This window comes from Manis pentadactyla, chromosome 7 (genome assembly GCF_030020395.1).
Source record: "Manis pentadactyla isolate mManPen7 chromosome 7, mManPen7.hap1, whole genome shotgun sequence".
Classification (NCBI taxonomy): domain Eukaryota; kingdom Metazoa; phylum Chordata; class Mammalia; order Pholidota; family Manidae; genus Manis; species Manis pentadactyla.
This window is the reverse complement of record NC_080025.1, coordinates 117,637,801-117,657,442: the sequence shown is the minus strand read 5'-3', so window position 1 is coordinate 117,657,442 and position 19,642 is coordinate 117,637,801. Positions and strand designations below refer to the sequence as shown.

At 38.8% G+C, this 19,642-nt stretch overlaps 1 protein-coding gene across 5 annotated transcripts in view; it reads left to right on the top strand.

Annotated features, from left to right (window-relative positions):
* The window catches only part of CTTNBP2 (cortactin binding protein 2), a 161,569-nt gene that overhangs the window by 82,904 nt on the left and 59,023 nt on the right, over positions 1-19,642 (top strand). For 2 of the 5 annotated variants that reach the window (XM_036905678.2, XM_036905679.2), the window contains exons 4-7: positions 6,932-8,588; positions 14,475-14,678; positions 16,063-16,162; positions 18,132-18,282. In XM_036905678.2, the coding sequence (XP_036761573.2) occupies positions 6,932-8,588; positions 14,475-14,678; positions 16,063-16,162; positions 18,132-18,282 (2,112 nt within the window). Of the gene's footprint in view, positions 1-6,931; positions 8,589-12,722; positions 12,946-14,474; positions 14,679-16,062; positions 16,163-18,131; positions 18,283-19,642 lie in introns of those variants that run through there. The other 3 variants (XM_036905680.2, XM_036905681.2, XM_036905682.2) reach the window with 3 other exon arrangements.

Genomic DNA, 19,642 nt, shown 5'->3' with positions numbered 1-19,642 from the left:
AGTTGTTGTGAGTAGATATAAATTGGACAATAATGTAACAAAGTCAACTGAAGCTCAGTAATCTACGTATACAGGAGACTGTGGTTCCTTTATACCTGTAGTGATACATGGATGAGTTTGGGGGTGGGGGGAACACTATCTCTTCCTCACCTATCAGGTCCACAGTCCCTGAATCACTGCTCAAAACTGTCCCAGATTTGGCCAGTGAGAGCCCTTCTAAGCTGGCTTCTTTTGGTCTCATTACTCTTTGAGTATTCCCTTGCTTAATTGAAGCACGATACTCCAGTCTCATCTAATATTTTCCTTACCCTAACCCCTGGAAGTAGCTAGTACTCCCAGGAGCACCACATTTCTTTTTAATGAAAAATGGTGTTTAGAAACAAATCTAGAGCTAGGAAATTATGTACATTTGTCATACATATAATCTATCATACATATATTATACATACATATACATATATCTATGTTTTATTTATATGTCTTTCTATATCAAATCACGAGTTTATACTGATACTGACACCTCTGATTCTAATCCAAAACCTTCGGGTACATTCTTGTCCTTTCTTTATTTAAAGCTAACTTCTCCAACAGTGAGAAACCTGGCTCCCATTAAACTTCAATGTATTTACTCATTTACTCCAGCCTAGAACACACAGAAAGTAGTTTAAAAAATGCTAACCTATAGCACTATAAAAAGCAAACATGGAAACCTGGAATTCACTCTCGTTTGCACCTCTTTAAGGAAACATTTACAGGAAGTGAAACTTACACATCTTAAGTGTACAAATTGATGAGTTTTTTAAATGCACACACTTGTGTAATCTGTGTCCTGTAGGAAATAGAAAATAGCTCCATCTCCACAGAAAATTTCCTGGAGTACCTGCCCACTAAATCCCTCCCCCAATAGAGGGAACCACTGAGCGCTGCCCTGGTTTTTTCATCATTAGTCTTACCTGTATACTAAAACTTGAAGTAAATGATGGCTATAGTCAAATAATAAGCCTTAAATGCAGGAACTGTAAGCCCTTCAACTTGTTTTTAATCAAAATTGTTTTAGCTATTCTAGATTGCATTTCCATAATAATCTAAAATCGCCTTGTTTCTCTGAAAGTTTGCAGGGATTGAAATTTCATTGCATCTGTAGACTAATTTCTTGAGAATTGACATTAACAAAATTGAGTCTTCCAACCTATGATCATAGTCTGTTTCTCCATTTTTAAATCTCTGGGTCTTTATAATTTTTTAAGCAATGTTTTATTTTCACTGTCGTGACCTTAACTCTCTTCTGTTGGGTTTATTCTGAAGTAGTTTATGTTTTTGATGCTATTGTAATAATACTGTTTTTACAAATTTTTTTCACCAAATATTTGTTGCTAGGCTACAGGTATTTAATTGATTTTTGTATGTTGACATTGTATCCTGTGATCTTACTAAGCCTGCTTATTAGTTTTAGCAGCTGTTTCATATGTTGCATATGATTTTTTAAGTAAACAAACATGTTATCTGTGAATAGAACCCGTTACTACTTCCTTTCCCAAGTGCCTGCCTGCCTTCTGCTCTACCTCCTGTGTGCCCCACCACCACACTGATCGGAACCTCTGGGACAGTGTTGAATAGAAGTGGGGGCAGACCTCAGTGCCTCCTTTTCTCAGGGAGAAAACCGCCTGTGTTTCACCATTATGTGTGATAATAGCTCTACTTTTTTATAGATGCCCTATATTTCATTGAGGTTGCATTCTATTCTTTGTTGAGAGGTTTTTTTTTTCTTTCTTGGTTTTGTTCTATTTTTATCATGATGGCTCTTGAATTTTGTAAAATGGTTTATCTGCATCTACTGATGTAGTTACAGTTTTTCTCTTTATTCTTTTAATGAGATGAATTACACTAATTTTCAAATAATAAACCAACTTGAATTCCTGAGGTAAACTTCAGTGAGTCACCTTTTATTACTCTTTTTATATATTGCTAGATTCCATTTGCCTGTATTTTGCTAAGGAGTTTTGTGTCTATGTTCATGAGTGATACTTTTTCTGTAGATTGAAAAAAAAATACTTGACTGGTTTTGATATGAAGGTAATTTTAGGTTCATAACATGAATTAGAAGCATTTTCTCTATTTTCTGAAAGGGCATATTTTGGCATTATTTTTAGAAGCAATTAAAAATATGAATTTTTCTCTATTACCTGCTTAGCTTCGTTTAAAAACTCTTCTTTCACTGCATCCCACAAATTTTGGTATGTTGTGTTTTCTTTTTACTCAGTCCCAAATATATTCTGATTTCCTTTGTGATTTATTGTTAAATGCTTCTACTGTTTAGAAGTATGTTGTTTCGCTATTTGAATTTTGCTGTGTTCTTAATATCTTAGTATAATTTTTTATAAATTAATTCTGGGGTTAGAGAACATATACTGTATGATTTCAGTCTTTCATAATTTTTATTTGTTTTCCTACAGTCTTTTTTCCTATGTTTCTCAAATTGGGTACTTTCTTCTCTATTTTAAAATTAATTGTCCATTTTATTCTACCCTTTCAAATCTGCTGTTAAGCCTAGTCAGTGAACTTTTTTTTTTCATTTTAGATATTAGACTTTCCAGTTCTTGATTTTCCTTTTGGTCATTTTTTTTCTAGTTTCTATTCCTATGCCAAGATTCCCTTTCCACTCAACCATTGTGACCACATTTTCTTTGAAAATGGCTGCTTTAAGGTCCTTGTCTATTAATTCAAATGTGGGTCATCATGGGCCCAGTTTCTGTTTGAGTGCATTTCCCTTGACAATGGATAACTTTTAAAAAAGTGTATTTGCATGTCTCATAATTTTTTATTGTATCTGGACGTGATAATGATTTGATAAAGATACTATGGATTCTATGATCTTCTGAAGAACATGTTTTGTTCTAGTAAGCAGTTAACCTGTCTAGATTCATACCCCAAACTCTGTCTCCTTGTACTTTGCAGCTAATAGCTGAAATATTCTGTCATTCAGTGTGGAGCCACCTCTCCCCATGAGCGTAACTCAGGAGTCAGCCTGGGGTCTGGTGGGTTGCATCAGGCCCAGTTCCATCCTCTGACTTCCCAAGCCAGTATCAGGGCTGCTCTGTGCTTAGGCTCCTGCCACCAGTGCTGTCAGGACAGGAAGTCACCCTCACTTGAAAAGCTGTGCAAGGGCAAATCTCATCCAGGTTGTTGGCTCCTTGCTGATGGGAAGGGGTACTCCTCTCTGGTTTCTACCTCTTATCGCTCTCCAGAGCCTTCAAATAGTTACTTTCTTAAACTTTTTTTTCAGGAGTTTATAATAATCTGCAGGAGAGATCATCTAATAAAAGTTATTTCACCATGCCTGGCAGTGAAACTATCTCTGATGTGCTTTGTAATTGCTGAATTATAACTTCTAACTTACAAAAATATCCCTCTCTATGTTTAATATGGTCAGTTTTCTAGATCCTTGTTTGCCTGTAAATGTGCTTTCAGAGAAGAAGCATTGTGCCAAAGTGTAACACCTTTTTAACTAGTACAACAGTTATTATATTATGAATTGAAAACAACTTTTTTTTTTTTAGTGCCAGGCACAATGGTGCATGCTTTGCATGTGTTGCCTTATTTAATCCTATATTCAGTACTATTGCTCTATTGTGCAGATAAGGGAACCAAACAGAACTGATCTTAAGAGAGAGAACTGATTAAGGTCATACCGCTTGAGGATCAGAACTTAGTACTACACCTCTTACTCTTTTAAGCACAAAAACTTTGTCTCTGGGACAAAATGGCCAAAGAGATGTTTTAATATAGAAAATTATTTTTTAAGTGTAGGAATATGTTTATATACTATTTGGAAGGAGCTGTAGAGAGGGGGATGTTTATATTTATAAAGAGCAGTGTGATGACTTGATGGAGCAAGTCTCAGAGGTGGCAGGAGAGAATGAAATTCATTGCTGAAGGAAGCCTGACCTTCAACAGATGGAAACCTTTCTCCCTAGAGTGAAGGAAAGGGCATATGGATTGGCTATAAAAAAGCTTAAGGGAGGAGACAGGATGTAGAGGGAGTGTGTTAGACTGAATTTTCTTGATAAAAGAGTCTATTAGGGTGGACTGAGAGTCAGCCGAGTGATCAGTGAGTGAAGTTTTGGAGACAGTGGCAAAAGTTTAAATATCCCCTGAAGTAAATGGTAGAGGAAGCTAAACAAAGTTAGGTAGAGTGATTGATGATTTGGGCACAGAGCTCAATTGAGTTTAGAGCCATTTGTTGGTAGATACATCAGTTATGTGGTTCCCTCTGTGCTCTGCTATCTGTGTTGAGATTAAAAAGAGCTACATTAGTCTGAGATAGGACCTATAAGGCATGCGTAATGGAAAGACAAAGATATGAAAGAGTTATGGGTGCTTTTATAGCTGTATAGTTTTCTGTATAAATGCCTGAGACTAGCTGAGTTGATCTCATGATGGGTGTCTCTCTTCAGTTTGATTCTGAAGTATAAGATAAAAGTCATTTAAAAAATAAAATGTAATGACCCACAGTGAAGAAATACCATGAGCAAGATATGTGACGTGATGAGGCAAGCTGGAGACAAGTGGAACCCTGAGTGCCGTGATTCTGACGCTGATCAAAGAAATCGCTAACGTGGCCTCTGATTGTTTTGTAAAATGGAGGTAGCCCTTAAAGTTCTACAAAACATCTTTTTTTCCACCTTCAGAGGTAAATCATGAAACTCATATTTTAAAAATAAGCTGAGCAGTGACCTCGTTTGTGTTTTTTCCCACATTGCTATAAGAATATGAGGAGGTGGCTAATATTAAGTATATTTAAAAATTTCTTAGTAGTCCTAACTATGTGTATGCCTTCCACAGCAACCGATTATCTGATGCATTTAGAAGACTGGAATGTGCTTTAACTATCTATAAGTAAAATTTTCTGTGAAGCATCTAGATGAATAAAATATACATATAAATATTGTGTGACAGCACTATTATGCCACAGATCTTACCTAATCTGCTTATGAAGTCACCCCCAATGTTTCATATAACAGAATTAAGTGTATGTGGATAAATAATTGTCTCTAATTATTCTTGGGGAATTATCTCTGTATTCCTGATCACCTGTTTGTAGGACTCATTGCAATGCTATTCAGTGACTTCTTCAGGGCAGGAAGCATCCCAAAGTCGGGGAATGAAGTCTCCGACTCCTCTTTGGGCAGTGAGCTGTGCCTGTAGCTCACGCTCCCTCTACTGCTGTGACTGTAAGGGTGATGGAGTCATGGACTTTTTTCAGCAGGGTCAGAAACAGGCATATTCACAGCTAATGGATCATGTGATTATCTCCTTCCTCTGTTATTGATGCTAAAACTGCCTGAAGTAATTACTGCCTCTTGAGAGAGTATTTGTAAAGCCCTTTATGGACCACCAGGGAACGTTTCTCCAGTTGGGAAGGTGAGACATGTGGGCCAGCCTGACTGCTGCCGCCCAGCTCAAGGATGCTTCCTTCACCAGCACCTTCTGGCAGACGTGCCCCTGGAGAAAAGTGAGAAACCTGTACGCACATGTTAGAAGAGTGCTCCTATAGGTCTGTAAGGCCTGTGTACCCAGGAAGGCCATCAGTGTGCCAAACTTTCTTGTGTCTGTGAGCTATGTTATTTCATTCATTCAATCAATTTATTAAACACCACCAGGTGCCGGACACTGTTTTAGGTCTTGGGGACACAACAGCAAAGAAGATAGAGTCCCTGCCCTCATGGAGTCATGTTCTAGCAGGGGCAGGTAGCTGATAAGTACAAGGCTGGGAGGGACTGTGTTTCTAACAGGGTGGTGAGGGAGGCTGCATGGTGGAGCAGAGGCCTGAAGGCAATATGGGAGCCAGACTTTTGTGTCCTTGCTGCTTTTGTGCAGACCAGAAAACCCTATCTGGAGATAGCAAAGGTTTTTAAATCTCCTTCTCTGTGTTGATCAATTAGAAAAATGTTTCTTTGGAAAGCATAAATCCTCAGGGCCTGTAGCTCGGTGAGCAGACTGAGCCTTCTCGTGAAGGAAAAGGTGCCCTTCTTTCCAGGCAGCGCCTGGGTGCATGGCATGGTGAGGAGGCAGGGCTGGGTCTTGGCCTCTGCTTACTCCCCCAGCTGGCCACCCTCATGCAGTACACAGACTGCCTAGTGTAGGAGCCCTGCGTGAAGGCGTATGGTGGAATTCAAAGCAGAGGGAACAGCAGGGTCAAAGACCTGGAGGCACGGCGATGTTCAAGGAACACCAGGGAGGCCAGTGGAGTGGGAGCTAAGGGAGCAGGTGGGATTGACACAGGAGCTGAGGTCGGACTTTGGGTTCACTGAAACTGATTATAATTGCAATAAGATATTTCTTTAGTTCTTTACAGTTCTTTTCAAAGAACATTCATATATATAATTTATATGCTTTCTACAGCAAGCCATCACAAGAAGCTCAAAGAAGTTTAAAAAGCCAAACAATACAGTTAGCAAATATAGGAGCTTGGAATTTAAACGAAGTCCCGTGTTTTCAGCACTTTTCATTACACTGGCCTCAAAGATTAGCTTGTAATTTTAAGGCATTAAATCTTAAAAAGAAAAAAAAAATCCAGTTCTGTCACAGAGCTCTATTTTTACAATAACAGACCTTTCTAAGCTCTGTGTTATGATTTGAAGCATCAGATTACTGTTCTCCTTTTCTATAGTTAACCTTAATAGATTTTTTAAAAATTCTCTATTGCTGTAACTTAGATGTTTTTCACAAAACCATTTACATCTGTTTTCTTATTTTAATGAGTCTCTAAAATACTGTCTTTCATATCACAACACGTTTTAGAGATGTGGCGTTTTAACTGACCCAAACCACATAATTGTCACAAAATTAACAAAAATCTCACAAGAAGCTCTTCTTGGGCTTAATGAATTGTCTGCATATTAATCAGAGCTGTTCTGTCAATTTCTTTCAGCTGGAGATGGAAAAGCTTCAGCTACAAGCGCTTGAACAAGAGCACAAGGAACTGGCGACCCGCCTGGAGGAGGAGCGTGGGAAGAACAAGCATGTGGTCCTGATGCTCGTCAAGGAGTGCAAACAGCTGTCGGGCAAAGTCATAGAGGAGGCCCAGAAGCTAGAAGAAGTAATGGCCAAGCTGGACGAGGAGAAGAAAAAGACAAGCTCCTTAGAAGAGGAGCTCTCCACTGAAAAACGAAGAAGCACAGAAATGGAAGCGCAGATGGAAAAACAACTCTCTGAGTTTGACACCGAACGGGAACAGCTTCGTGCCAAGCTGCACCGAGAAGAAGCACACACCACTGACCTCAAGGAGGAGATAGACAAGATGAAGAAAATGATTGAGCAACTGAAGAGGGGAAATGACAGCAAACCAAGCCTCTCTCTTCCTCGGAAGACAAAAGATAGACGTTTGGTCTCCACATCTGTGGGAACAGAAGGACCTTTGACAAGGTCTGTTGCTTGCCAGACAGACATAGTGATAGAAAGCACTGACCACACGAAGAAGGTGCCTTTGACTGTGCCTGTAAAGCCTTCCACGGGGAGCCCCCTAGTTCCTGTAAATGCAAAAGGGAATGTGTCCAGTAGTGCGGCATTGGGCAGACCAGGTATTGACAGACAGCCTTCCCATAGTGACTTGATTGTCTCCTCTCTGCCCGCTGTCCCACCTCCAAGTGCAAACAGAATTGAGGAAAATGGACCCAGCACTGGCTCAACACCAGATATAACAAGTAGCACACCCCCGCTTCCCAGTAACGCTGCCCCAGCCGCTGTGCAGACGCCAGGCACGGCTCCCCAGAGCTGCTCACAAGCACCACCTGTGCACAGTTTACATTCACCGTGTGCCAATGCGACCCTGCATCCAGGTCTAAACCCACGAATCCAAGCAGCTAGATTTAGATTTCAGGGCAATGCCAATGACCCAGACCAAAATGGAAATACTACTCAAAGCCCTCCATCAAGAGATGTCTCTCCTACAAGTCGTGACAACTTAGTGGCCAAACAACTAGCTCGGAATACAGTGACCCAAGCACTGTCAAGATTTACAGGCCCTCAAACGGGAGCACCCCCAAGGCCTGGAGCGCCCCCCACGGGGGACGGTGGCACCTGCCCTCCAGTCGGTCGGACCAGTTTAAAGACTCCCGGTGTAGCACGAGTTGACAGAGGGAACCCTCCTCCTATCCCTCCAAAAAAGCCAGGGCTCTCCCAAACTCCTTCTCCACCACACCCCCAACTCAAAGTTATTATGGATAGCAGCAGGGCCTCCAACACAGGGGCCAAAGCTGATAACAAAACTGTGGCTTTGCCTCCATCCAGTGTGCCACAAGGGAACAGGGTAATAAATGAGGAGAACCTCCCTAAATCATCTTCCCCTCAGCTGCCACCAAAACCGTCCATAGATTTAACTGTGGCACCGGCAGGCTGTGCCGTTTCAGCCCTGGCCACGTCTCAGGTGGGTGCCTGGCCTGCTGACGCCCCTGGACTGAGCCAATCTGCATGTTCAGAAAGTTTCCCTGTCATTCCCACCACCATTGCCTTTTGCTCTTCCATAAACCCTGTTAGTGCCTCAGCCTGTAGAACAGGTGCCTCAGACAGCCTCCTGGCAACAGCATCAGGTAAAGGGATTGCAATATTATACCCTTTTCTACGAATGCGGCCTCTCCTCTCACTTGCCTTCATTTCCTTCACATTGCCTTGAAACTCTTCTTTTTAATCTGATACTGTTTTTTTCTATTTCTGTCCTTTCTTTTTTGGATTTTTCTTTAAAGGCTCTGGGGTATGGTGATTCATCTTGCTGTATGAATTGTGGTTTCTTTAGGCTGAGCGCTTTCTTCTTTTAAAATAACCTGTAAGTAGTGGGTTGGAGCACATGGAGACCATTGATGTAGAGTCTGAAGCATTTCCATGTGAGAAAGGATGGTTTCTTCTTACCAAATATTTATCTCACAAGACTTCAATATTAGTGGGTCATCACCAGCCAGTATGTGTTAAATTCTATCCCTTCTGAGACGACAATTAAAAAATCCCTTCAAGTAGTTGTTAATGTTACAGTCTACCTTGGATTACCAAATTGACTAGGCTTTTCTTCTGTAATTGGCATGTTCTAAGTTTTGATATCAGTTTGTGTTGTTCTTTTGCACCTTAAAAATAGTGTGTGTGTGTGTGTGTATTTATAAGTCTGTTCTTAGTTTATTTCAAAAGCTGTTTACTGGATTTAGAGCTGTTGTCTTCCAACACTTGCACATAGATGGGTAACATAGCACGTGGGCTATACTCTGGAGAAGGTTTCCATTTCCATTGTGGTTAAGAAGCCACTCCATCTGGGACTATTGGACAAGGAAGTCAATAAAGAACTGGATTTTTCCCTTTTGTTACACATTCCTAGAGGAAGAATTGCTTTCATTGGCATGACTGGCTTAGCGGCTCACAGAGTAAATGGGGCTCTACAATCATGTTAGAGTGTCAAAGTTCTGTTGAGCTTTGGAGAAGTCTTTCTTTCTGTGTGATCTTAGTGGTTAGCAGAGACTGCTGGTCCAGTGAGAGGCAACTTTTAAGAATTAATGGAATTAAGAATTAAAGAATTAAAAAAGAATTAAGAATTAAAGGTTGGAGTAGTGTTATATTTAGAACTTAGAAGGGCAGAGTTGGGGATGAGGAAAACAGGAAGCGCTGTGCTGCTAATTATTAGGCAAGGAGAGTAGCATACCAGGACCTATTTATCCAGTGATGGACTGTCTCCTTGAAATTCTGTTACTTGAGTAGCTATATTCATAGATGAGGGGCAGAATTGCAAATTGGAAAAAACATGGGCTTTGATGTCAGTCAGATCTTCTGCATTGGAATCTGGACTGCCATTTACACCTGTGTATTATGGTAATTTTCTTGAACTGAGCAAATTTTCTCTTTTTTAATATGGAGCTTATGCTACTCATTTGGTGGGGAGGGTGGCGATCAGGAGGATTAACTATAATGTTCACAGAGCACAGTATGGAGCTTAGCACAGCATGAGTGATGAATAAATAGAGGTGCTATTACTGTGTCAATATCGCTGGAAGCATTTTTGAAAGTCTGCTCTACAACTGATCTCACTGGTACTTTGTGATGTCTTTACAGGCTTTCAGCATTCTATGTTTTTTATCCAAAATGGTATTACTGAGCTGGACAGCCCTTCTCATGGCCTAAAATGATGTTAGCTGTTTCCCACAAGTTAAATCCACCCTCAAAGGAATTTTTGCTGCTATTCAGGAGAATCAGAGAATGTGCTGTAAGATCTTAAAGCAGTTGCAAAACACAAATTCCAAAAATGTTTGGAGCAGTGGCAGTGCTGTTGACGTAAATGCACAGACTGTAAAACAGAGAACACTTCCTGGGATACATAAGTTTCATTGACTTTTTAAAAACATGATGCTCTGTCTTGGTTATTACTGTGCTTCAGGGTTCAACAAATGCCATTTGGTTTCAGTGGAAAAGCTTTAAAAACTGGATTCCATGACGGAGGAACATTTTGTTAGCAGGATTTTAACTTAACCTTTAAAGACAAAGAATTCCTAGCCCATTATATATTAACCAGATAGACCTGCCCAGGATGTAGAGGAGTATTGGATGAAGAAGCCATAACTCTTCTGAAAAAAGGCCCTTTGCTTGTGTCTAGAGAGCAAAAAAGGATATAGTGGGACCCAAGAAATAGCAACCACTGAAGATACATGAAAGTGGTTCCATATTTCCAATTTCCTGATTTTGCAGTTTGGCCAAAACAGTCTCAGAACTGCAGGATTACTTTTGGTGGGATAACAGGTTTCTATGTCATTTGATTATAAGACATGTCTGAATAGGGGCACATGGAGGCAATGGAGGTTGATAGTCATTCAGCAAGCTTTTCCTGAGTATCTAGTCTGTTTGGGGAGCGAAAAAGTTATGACAATCACATAATGGAGATGTACAACTCAACCATGGGTGTAGGGCAGCCTAAACTTTCCCACATTCAGCTTTTTCCCATTCAAAATGCCCTCATTTTTGCCACCATGCCCATTGCAAGTGGGAATCACCAGAACTCCCTCCATCCTGCTTCTTAACCCGCCTGTGCCTGGATGAGCTTGTGCCTCTCCAGATCATAAGCTCATTGAAGGGAATTAGTCTTCTAAATAACCAGTAATGCCAATGTAGTTGGTAAGAGCAGGGCCCGGACACAGTGCCTAACACCTGGTAGATGTCTGTTTCAGTTTCCCGGATGAAAAGAGCACTGTGCTGAGCATAAGAAGGCAGGGTCAGTCCACTTCTGCCTCTTTCTAGGTATCAGCCTAAGAGCACATCCTCTCAGCCATTAGCTTTTTCATCTAAAAATGCAAGTATTGAACCAAAATAGTAGTAGTTCCAAACCAGAAAGATTTATTAAATTGCCTGTTGAAATTTTCAGTCATCAGTTCAGTACCTCTTCTTCTTTGGAGAACCACTTGATTTCTGTGATCTTTCAAACTCTAAAATGCTGTGTTTCTATGTTGGCTTAGATCTATGACAAACAACTAGCATTTCAGTTAAAGCACTGAGGAGAATTGCAATAACAAAAGATACCATTTAATGAATTGTGTTGTAAATTACTCTAACTCTATTAGCAATTTTTATGGCCAAATGTTAAGTAACATTTTAAATTCTGAATGAATTAGAATTTCTTGTTCCTCCAGAACATGTCAAAGGAACACATTTTATAGCTACATGAACAGAAGGCTAAACAAGAAATACACAGGCAACTGAGTTTCCATACCCTTGGGAATTTTTTTTTCTTTTTTCTTTTGATACAGTTTATGTAACTGGGTTCAAACTTTTTTTCCTTAAACATACATTTAAAAAATTATCCTCCATGTATGATTGGCTTAAAGGCTAAATCAGAAAATGAGATTGAACTGAGCCATGACATTAACCTCTACACTCTGAAGCTGATGCCAGAAGCTGTTCTCAAGTCTTCCCTCTGCCGTTGCATGTCCTGTCTGTTCCCTCTGTCACTGCATGTTCTGCGAGATGCTCACCTGTACTAATGTTTGCGTACGACACTGCAAAGCTGAATGACCTTTACCTAACATCATGAAAGCAGCTGTATGATTGCAGGTCTGTTGTGTCGTTACTTACCTAGTCATGTGATCTTTCTATACCTAGTAACTAAATATTACCATTTTTATCATGCTGGGAATTTCAAATGAACAATAAAATCTCATGAAGTTTTATTTTTATTTTTCCTGTATTTATAGCAGGATTTATTAAAATAACTTAAGCTTGTCTATGCTAGAGAAAATTGGAAATGATAGTGAAGTTACAAAAATTTATCTACACTTTAAGAATACTTGGTATTTAGAAAGCATTTTTCTTTTGTAAAAAATTTTTAAAATACATTGCAAACCTCTAAGAAAATAGGAAAACGGTGTATGTTCTTCTTTAGTTTTGTATAACAGAGAACTCTTGGGCGGTTCAAAGACTGAGAAGATTTTTTAGTAAAATAGTTTCTCTTTCAGGTAACTTAACATTAAAAATAGGGTTTCTCAGGAAATTCTCTCCATAATTGGATATTTCCATCTAAAGCAGTTAAAAATATATTTTTATTTAAATTGTTTCCCAAAGGCTTTTGAATTGTATTGAGAAAAGAAAAATGAAAACAAAACCCCCAAAATAGCAAATACAGGGATATATATATATAGAGAGAGAGAGAGAGGGAGGTGGTTGTGGGGAGATGGGGCCGAGGGAGGGCGGGAGGTCCAGAGGGAGCGGGGGCTGCATTGCCTTCTATCCCACAGAGGACCACAGTGCGATGCCTGGTATTGCCTTTATGTTTGCTTTGCTGTCAAGGTTTCATACCTTGGTATTTATAATTTCTCTGTTTATTATCCATTTCTAATAAGTACTGATTTAATTTTTGTGGGCTTGTGTTTTTTTTGTTTGTTTTTAAGAAAATACAAAAGGTAAAATGTACCAGAGAGGAGCCTTCTTGTAAGTATGAAGTAAAAATACTACTTTTGTAAGAAGAGCTAATGAATGTCAATGGGAAAATATCACACCGTTTAGATAAATATTTAATTTTATGAGCATTAGAATTTTGTGTGCAGTCTAATAGGGTAAAAATGGTAAATTTATTCATGGACCCAAATAATTGATTTTGAAGGTGTAATAATCAGCTTTTAAAAAGCAGCCTAGTTTCATTTGTATCATCTTTTTTTTATATAAAGAATTTAAAAAATACTGAGAAATCATTTTCTATACTCCCTTTTAATTATTAAGATAACTTAAGGTCAATAATTTAAGATTCAATTATAAGAGTACTACATATTAATGTAATACTCATAATCTTAGAATATTATCCTGTTACCAAGTTACAGGGAACAGAAAAGATCTATCTGTTGATCCATCTCACTACAAAGACTGTTACCTGATACATGTAGAAAGTACACCCAGAGGAGTGAATATGTACACATATATGCCCCCAAATGTGTGCCCAACATTACTCTGGGGCTTTATAAGGAAGAAAATAATATGTAAGTTTTTAATGTAAATTTTATGTAGCCTAAAATACACAAAATACCTGTTTATCATATTAAATAAACATTTTTACTTTACTGTTTTTACAGCTGTTTGATCAAGGAAGGATTCAGAAAATTTTCCATGCTCTATGTAGCCGACTTCACACACTTAACAGATTCTCTCCTAAAGCTGCTAAATACTGATGAGAAATATCTAACTATGATAACTCTTACTATTTTTGTTAAAACTAAATGGTAGAGTGTTGTCTTTGTTGGCTGATTAAAAGTTTCTGGTACTCATGTTGTAAAGATGACCAGATGATATAGTCTTTAAAGTTGTGTATTGAGTATTTGTACTGGTATATTCTAGAAGCAATTATATATGTTGTGCTTCTGTTAGTTCTTGATCCTGAATAGTATTTGGACCCCCATTATTTTTATTCCCAAATAAGGGGATTCAAGGAATATAAATCGATTCCTTGCCAGTATTTGGTCCCTCTTGATGGTTTATGTAAAATTTATAATTAAGTACCTTGGAAGCATTGCCAAAAAAGGAATATCTCTATTTCTTGTAATTACTTCTTATACCAAAAGAGATCAGTTCATGTTTTTGGATTGATATTGAAACTGAAAAAATCTATACATAGTTTTAAAATTCAAATTGTTTTGAAACCCTGAAGAGGAATTTGAACTTTTAAAATAAGACAGCTAATTTAGTTTCCTAAAAGCAATCACCACCTTAACACTTACCTGTGCAAGACTGATGACTAAAAATAATTTATTGTCATGTATGTTCATTTAATTAGCAGCAGATGTAAGACTGAAATAACTACAGATATATGCTAAGTAAATATTAACAGATTATCTGATAATGTTAGAAACCACATAATCTCCAGGGATACATGTTCATATGTCTCTGTGTGTGTAATTCAGAAACAAGTGGGTAACATCTGTCTGTTGTCACTGCTCCTACTTTCTAACTAGGGTCACTTTAACCCACAGGCTGGTCACCCTCCCTAACCCCTTTGCTAATGAGTGGTGGTCCTGCCCCCCTGGCTGGCAGGCCCACCCTTCTTCAGCAAGCTGCTGCCCAGGGAAATGTCACTTTATTATCAATGCTGCTTAATGAAGAAGGACTGGACATTAATTACTCCTGTGAAGATGGCCATTCTGCCTTGTATTCTGCTGCTAAGAATGGACATACAGGTAAAGATGGTGAGATCTTACCTTATTACTCCACCCCTTGGGATAGTATGAAGAGTCAAAAGCACTCATAACCATTGTTATAAGCAAAAGGTTTATTTTGGTTTCAATTTTTTTTTTTACAGGTAGTGGGTAATTTTTTTTAACATAATTTTAAAATTTTGCAAATATTAAAAAACAATTCAAATTGTATTTTTCCATAAAGATGTTTTTTATTGTAATAATTTTATTGCAGCTGGCAAAAAGTAACCTTTGTTTTATGCACAATGAAATGTTTGTAGAAATCTTGGGTCTAGTAACTGTAAAGCACATTTTAGAATAATCCTCCATCTGTGATCTCTTTGGTCAGGACAAAATAGTTCTAATTTATTAGAAATAACTGATGTGTGTGGAAATTAAAACAACAGAGTTTTTGTGCAGTGAGGGAAAGTTTTAATAGGGAAGGTCATGGGTCTGAAGTTCTGTAGTTGGAACAATTTACAGTTATTTTGATTTTTTAAAGATAATTGAGAAGTTGTAAACTATAAATGACATATTGATGAAATCCGGAAATTCTGTTCTTTCAAATGCAAATCCTATAGTCAAATATACTATAACATATTATAGTGCAGAAAAAGAAATGATTTGACTAGCAGTGCAAAATCGAATAGCATTGCATACGTAAGCTACATGACTATCAGTAAATTCAGATAATGTGGCTTCCTTGGAAGTGTTTAGAGCTTCACTGTGTTTGAAAAGATTCTAGTGAGCTAAGAAAATGCCTTGTATTTTGAAAGGACTTTGGAATTCGTTACCTCAGAAGCACTGCAGGAATTTTCTTTAGAGGAATTAAAACCTAGTAAATAAGATCAGGAACTTGAGGTCTAGGTGATAGTTATGCCAAAGTCAAATGACTTTCTATGGGTCTTTGCCTGTGTCTTCATTTATGGTGTTACATGTAGGATGATCATTGCATAAAAGCATTATTAAGATACATCATGAAGTATGAGTTTAACTACTTAAATATAAAGAACGGTATTTCATTTGGTAAGGGGATGTGGTTCTCCATCCACTAACATTATTTTCTGGGATAGGCTGGTGGAGAACTGCAATGAGGCATTTCTGACACATGACAATCCTTGCCCTCATCACATTTCTTCCCTTCCTCCCCTGCCCACACTAAGAATCATGTCTAGTTGGTGAGTCAAGGGTATTGCAATCTTCGGAAAAAGAGGCTCCTTTCCTTGTAAAATAGTCTGTGGAGTCCACATCCACCATGATAGAATTATCAGATGGGCTGTACATGGGAGAGGTCCTTTGGGTCTAGTATATTTATACAGCTTGTTCAGAATTTGGTTCACCATAACTCTAAAAGGGAATTAAAATGGCTTCTTGTGAAAACCTGTAGACTGTGTGAGATTGCTGCTGAACGCGGAAGCCCAAGTCAATGCTGCTGATAAACATGGCTTCACACCCTTGTGTGCTGCAGCTGCTCAGGGACATTTCAAGTAAGTGATGCTCTCAGTGCCTTTTTCTTTTTTCCCTATGAAAAGAGCCTCTTTGTAATTTGCACACATATTCTAGTTCTGGCTGAATGTGAAAACTAGTCCTTGAAATCCATTGGCAAATAAATTTACTAAATATATTTGAGGATTTAAATGCAAAGCAGGGTCCTGAATTTGCTCTTCTTAATGATAGGTAAATAGTTGTATGAGAAAAGCAAAGAAGAGAAATATGTTGTATCCAAACCTCACATGAATGAACTTAATTCTGAAGATGATAATCTGTTTACAGTATGTCAATACGTATGTGGTGATATAATGGACTGTTAAAGACTATTGTCCAGTGGTTTCTACCACCCAACACGGAAAAGCTTTTTTACTTATGATGGCATTAAAAATAAAACATGCAATTATATTATTTGTAATAATCTTAACTTCCTAGTGGCATTTTATTCAGTATTAAACCCCAGTGATTCACCTTGTTTATCATTTTTAAAAAATTGAAGCAGGAACTTTATATACTGAAAGAGCACAAAACCAAAGAGCCTATCAATGGAAATATATGTAACTTGTCAGCAATGATTTCTTCAGTAGCTTACTAATAAGTCAGTTGAATATACCTGACTTTTTAAAATAAAGAGTCATATTTAAAAGAAAAAAAACATGGCTTAGTTGCTTTCTCTGCCTGTGCTGAAATAGCAAGTTGTGGGGAATGCAAGATGTTTTCAACCTGTTGCCTCGCTGTGCTGATAGAAATGTTCTTTAACAAATTTCAGAATTCTTGAAATATGGGTTTTAAGGTTCACACAAATGCTATTAATTGTAAATTTTTAAACATTCAAAATGCATCCTTAAAAGTACAGCATTACTTTTTTCTGCATGTCTCATACATATCTCCTCACTGTGAGTTTATTATTGAGGCCTGTAGGGACTGGTTTTGCTGTTAATTTTTGCATGTATCCTGAGTCTTCCAAGGGCAATTTCTTCTTCTGGCTCTACTTTTACCTTTGCTGTCACCAGGCAATCTGTGGGACCATGTGCTTGGATAGTATAACAGACAAATGGAGACCTGGATAGGTTTGCAAAAGGAAGAATCCTGAGAGTTGATTAAATATGTATGAGATACACATATCAATATGTAACTTACTTAAATACATACACATATATAAACAGATACACCAAACATTGCCAAGGAAAGCCCAGAAGAAATATGCCTCTGAAGAAATTTAAAAAAAAGAAGATGAGGCTGTCAGTTATGATGTAGCCCTCTTTTCTAAGTTCATTCTCATGTAATTTTACAAACACAAGCCTTCAGTGTTTAGCTGGTTCCTAAGTGCCACGAAATCGTGACTTCACCTCACTTCATTCCTTCTTGATTCTCAGGGCAGTGAGTTTCTGCTTAGCTGTGTCTTTTTCATTGTAACCTAGCTCCCCTTCAGGAGCCAAGACGTGCCCTCCTGTCTCTTCTCTGCAAGGCAGCCCTTTTCTCTGTCTCCCCGCTGCCTCTTACAGTGGGGCCACATGGTACCCTGCTGTCTGCACTATTTATAATTATGTCTCAAATGAAAATCTCAGAATGACTCAGCAGCCTGACTTTTTTCAAGGTTCAGACTCTTTTGAACCACAAATAATATATATATGTCAAGCACAGTTAAACCCTTCGCTCCAGTTCATTAACCATACTCCAAGGACTCTGCTTTTATAAGTGGTTCAGAGATGTGTCATAACCAAGTTTCAGCACTTGATTAAAGCTGCTATTTTAAATTCTCCTGGAAATTATTAAATTTGTGGTTAAAATGTATCTTCTAGCCTTACTAAAAAACAGTATCCATATGATGACCCACATCAAAGAACTGATGTATATAAAAATGCAGAATCACTTTAGTGTTATTTTAGATAGTCAATAATCTTGGTTAGGTAGTGCTTCAGAAATCAAACCCAGTTTTTATGTAATTAACCATAATCTTGTGTTTAGGTGTGTAGAATTGTTAATTGCATATGATGCTAACATTAATCATGCTGCTGCTGAAGGACAGACACCTCTATACCTGGCCTGTAAAAATGGAAGTAAAGAATGTATTAAACTCTTGTTGGAAGCTGGAACTGACCGAAGTGTGAAAACCAGGGTGAGTACCTGTCTTGGGGAGGTTTTGTCCTGTAATTTGCAATGTCTCGGCCACCTCTCCAACTGGAAAAACAAAATACATTAAAATAAAGGTTGCTTTGTGGGCAGTGTCTGACCTCTGATCTCTGTTCGAGTCTCAGCTCATTAGAAACCTAACCAGTCCTTTATCCTCTGACCCTCAAATTATTCATCTGTAAAATGGGAAAATGAATACCTGTGTCCTGGCTGTTTTCAGACTTAGGGGAGATCATGGCAGTATATGTTTTTATTCATTCAACAAATGTTTTCTGAGCACCAGCTGTTGTAGGGACAGGAGAGACAGAAGCAAACACAGCAGTTCCACAGTTCCTGCCCTCATGGATCTTACGCCTCATGTGCAGGCGGCCAACAATAAACAAGTCGGGAGACAGCAGTTGGATTTGGGAAGTTGGGAATGCCGGGGGAGGGCTCTGCTTTAGAGGAGTGGGTCAGGAAAGTCTGCAGTGACAGTGTGACAGCTGAGCCAAGGCGTGAAGGAAGCGAGGACGTGGGCCACGAGGCAACTAGGGGAGCAGCGTGCCAGGCCTGTGGGTAGCTCTGGCACCCTCGGGGCCCCTCGGGGAGTTTTACAAGAGTGAGGTAGGTAGCAGAGGCTGGCCATGAAAGGCCTGGTGGCCATGGTAAGGACTTAGAATCGGCCTTTGGATGGTTTTGAAGAAAGAAAGGATGTGGACAGACTCATTTTTATAAGAACCACTCTGGCTGTAATGTTAAGAATAATCCATAGGTCAAGCAGAGTGGCTGTGAGGAGGCCTGTAAGGAATCTGTTATGTTAATTTAGGGAATAAGTAATGGTGGTTTGAATCATGGTTGAGGGATAGAAATGGTGAGGAATGGTCTGATTCTGGATGTATCTTCAAGGTGCATTATATATTTTATAGTGCTGTAGACTTATAACCCGTGGCTGTGGTGACGATGATGATAGAGAGGTACCACACAGTGGCTGAGAGGTCACACTTTGAAATCGAACCTTGTGGGCTTGAACCTTGCCTCCACAAAGTGAAGTCACTCCTCTGCACATTGCTTGATCCCTCTACAGAATGAGACTAATACTAGTAAAAATTATTGGGGATTTTAACATGATACACTTATCTATGTAAGGTAGTTGGTGTAATGCTTGGAAATTGTATGCAACTAACAAATGTTAGCTGTCATCCTGTTTGTCTTCATTATCACCAATAGTGGTGCTCAGTTGTAATGGGTCAACAAAAAGCAGTTCTGTGACCCAGGGCACCCATTGCCGGCACTCAGAGCAGGGCTGTTTGTGCCCACTAATAACTGATGTTATTTCCAGGATGCAGCACTCACAGTCAGGGCCACTG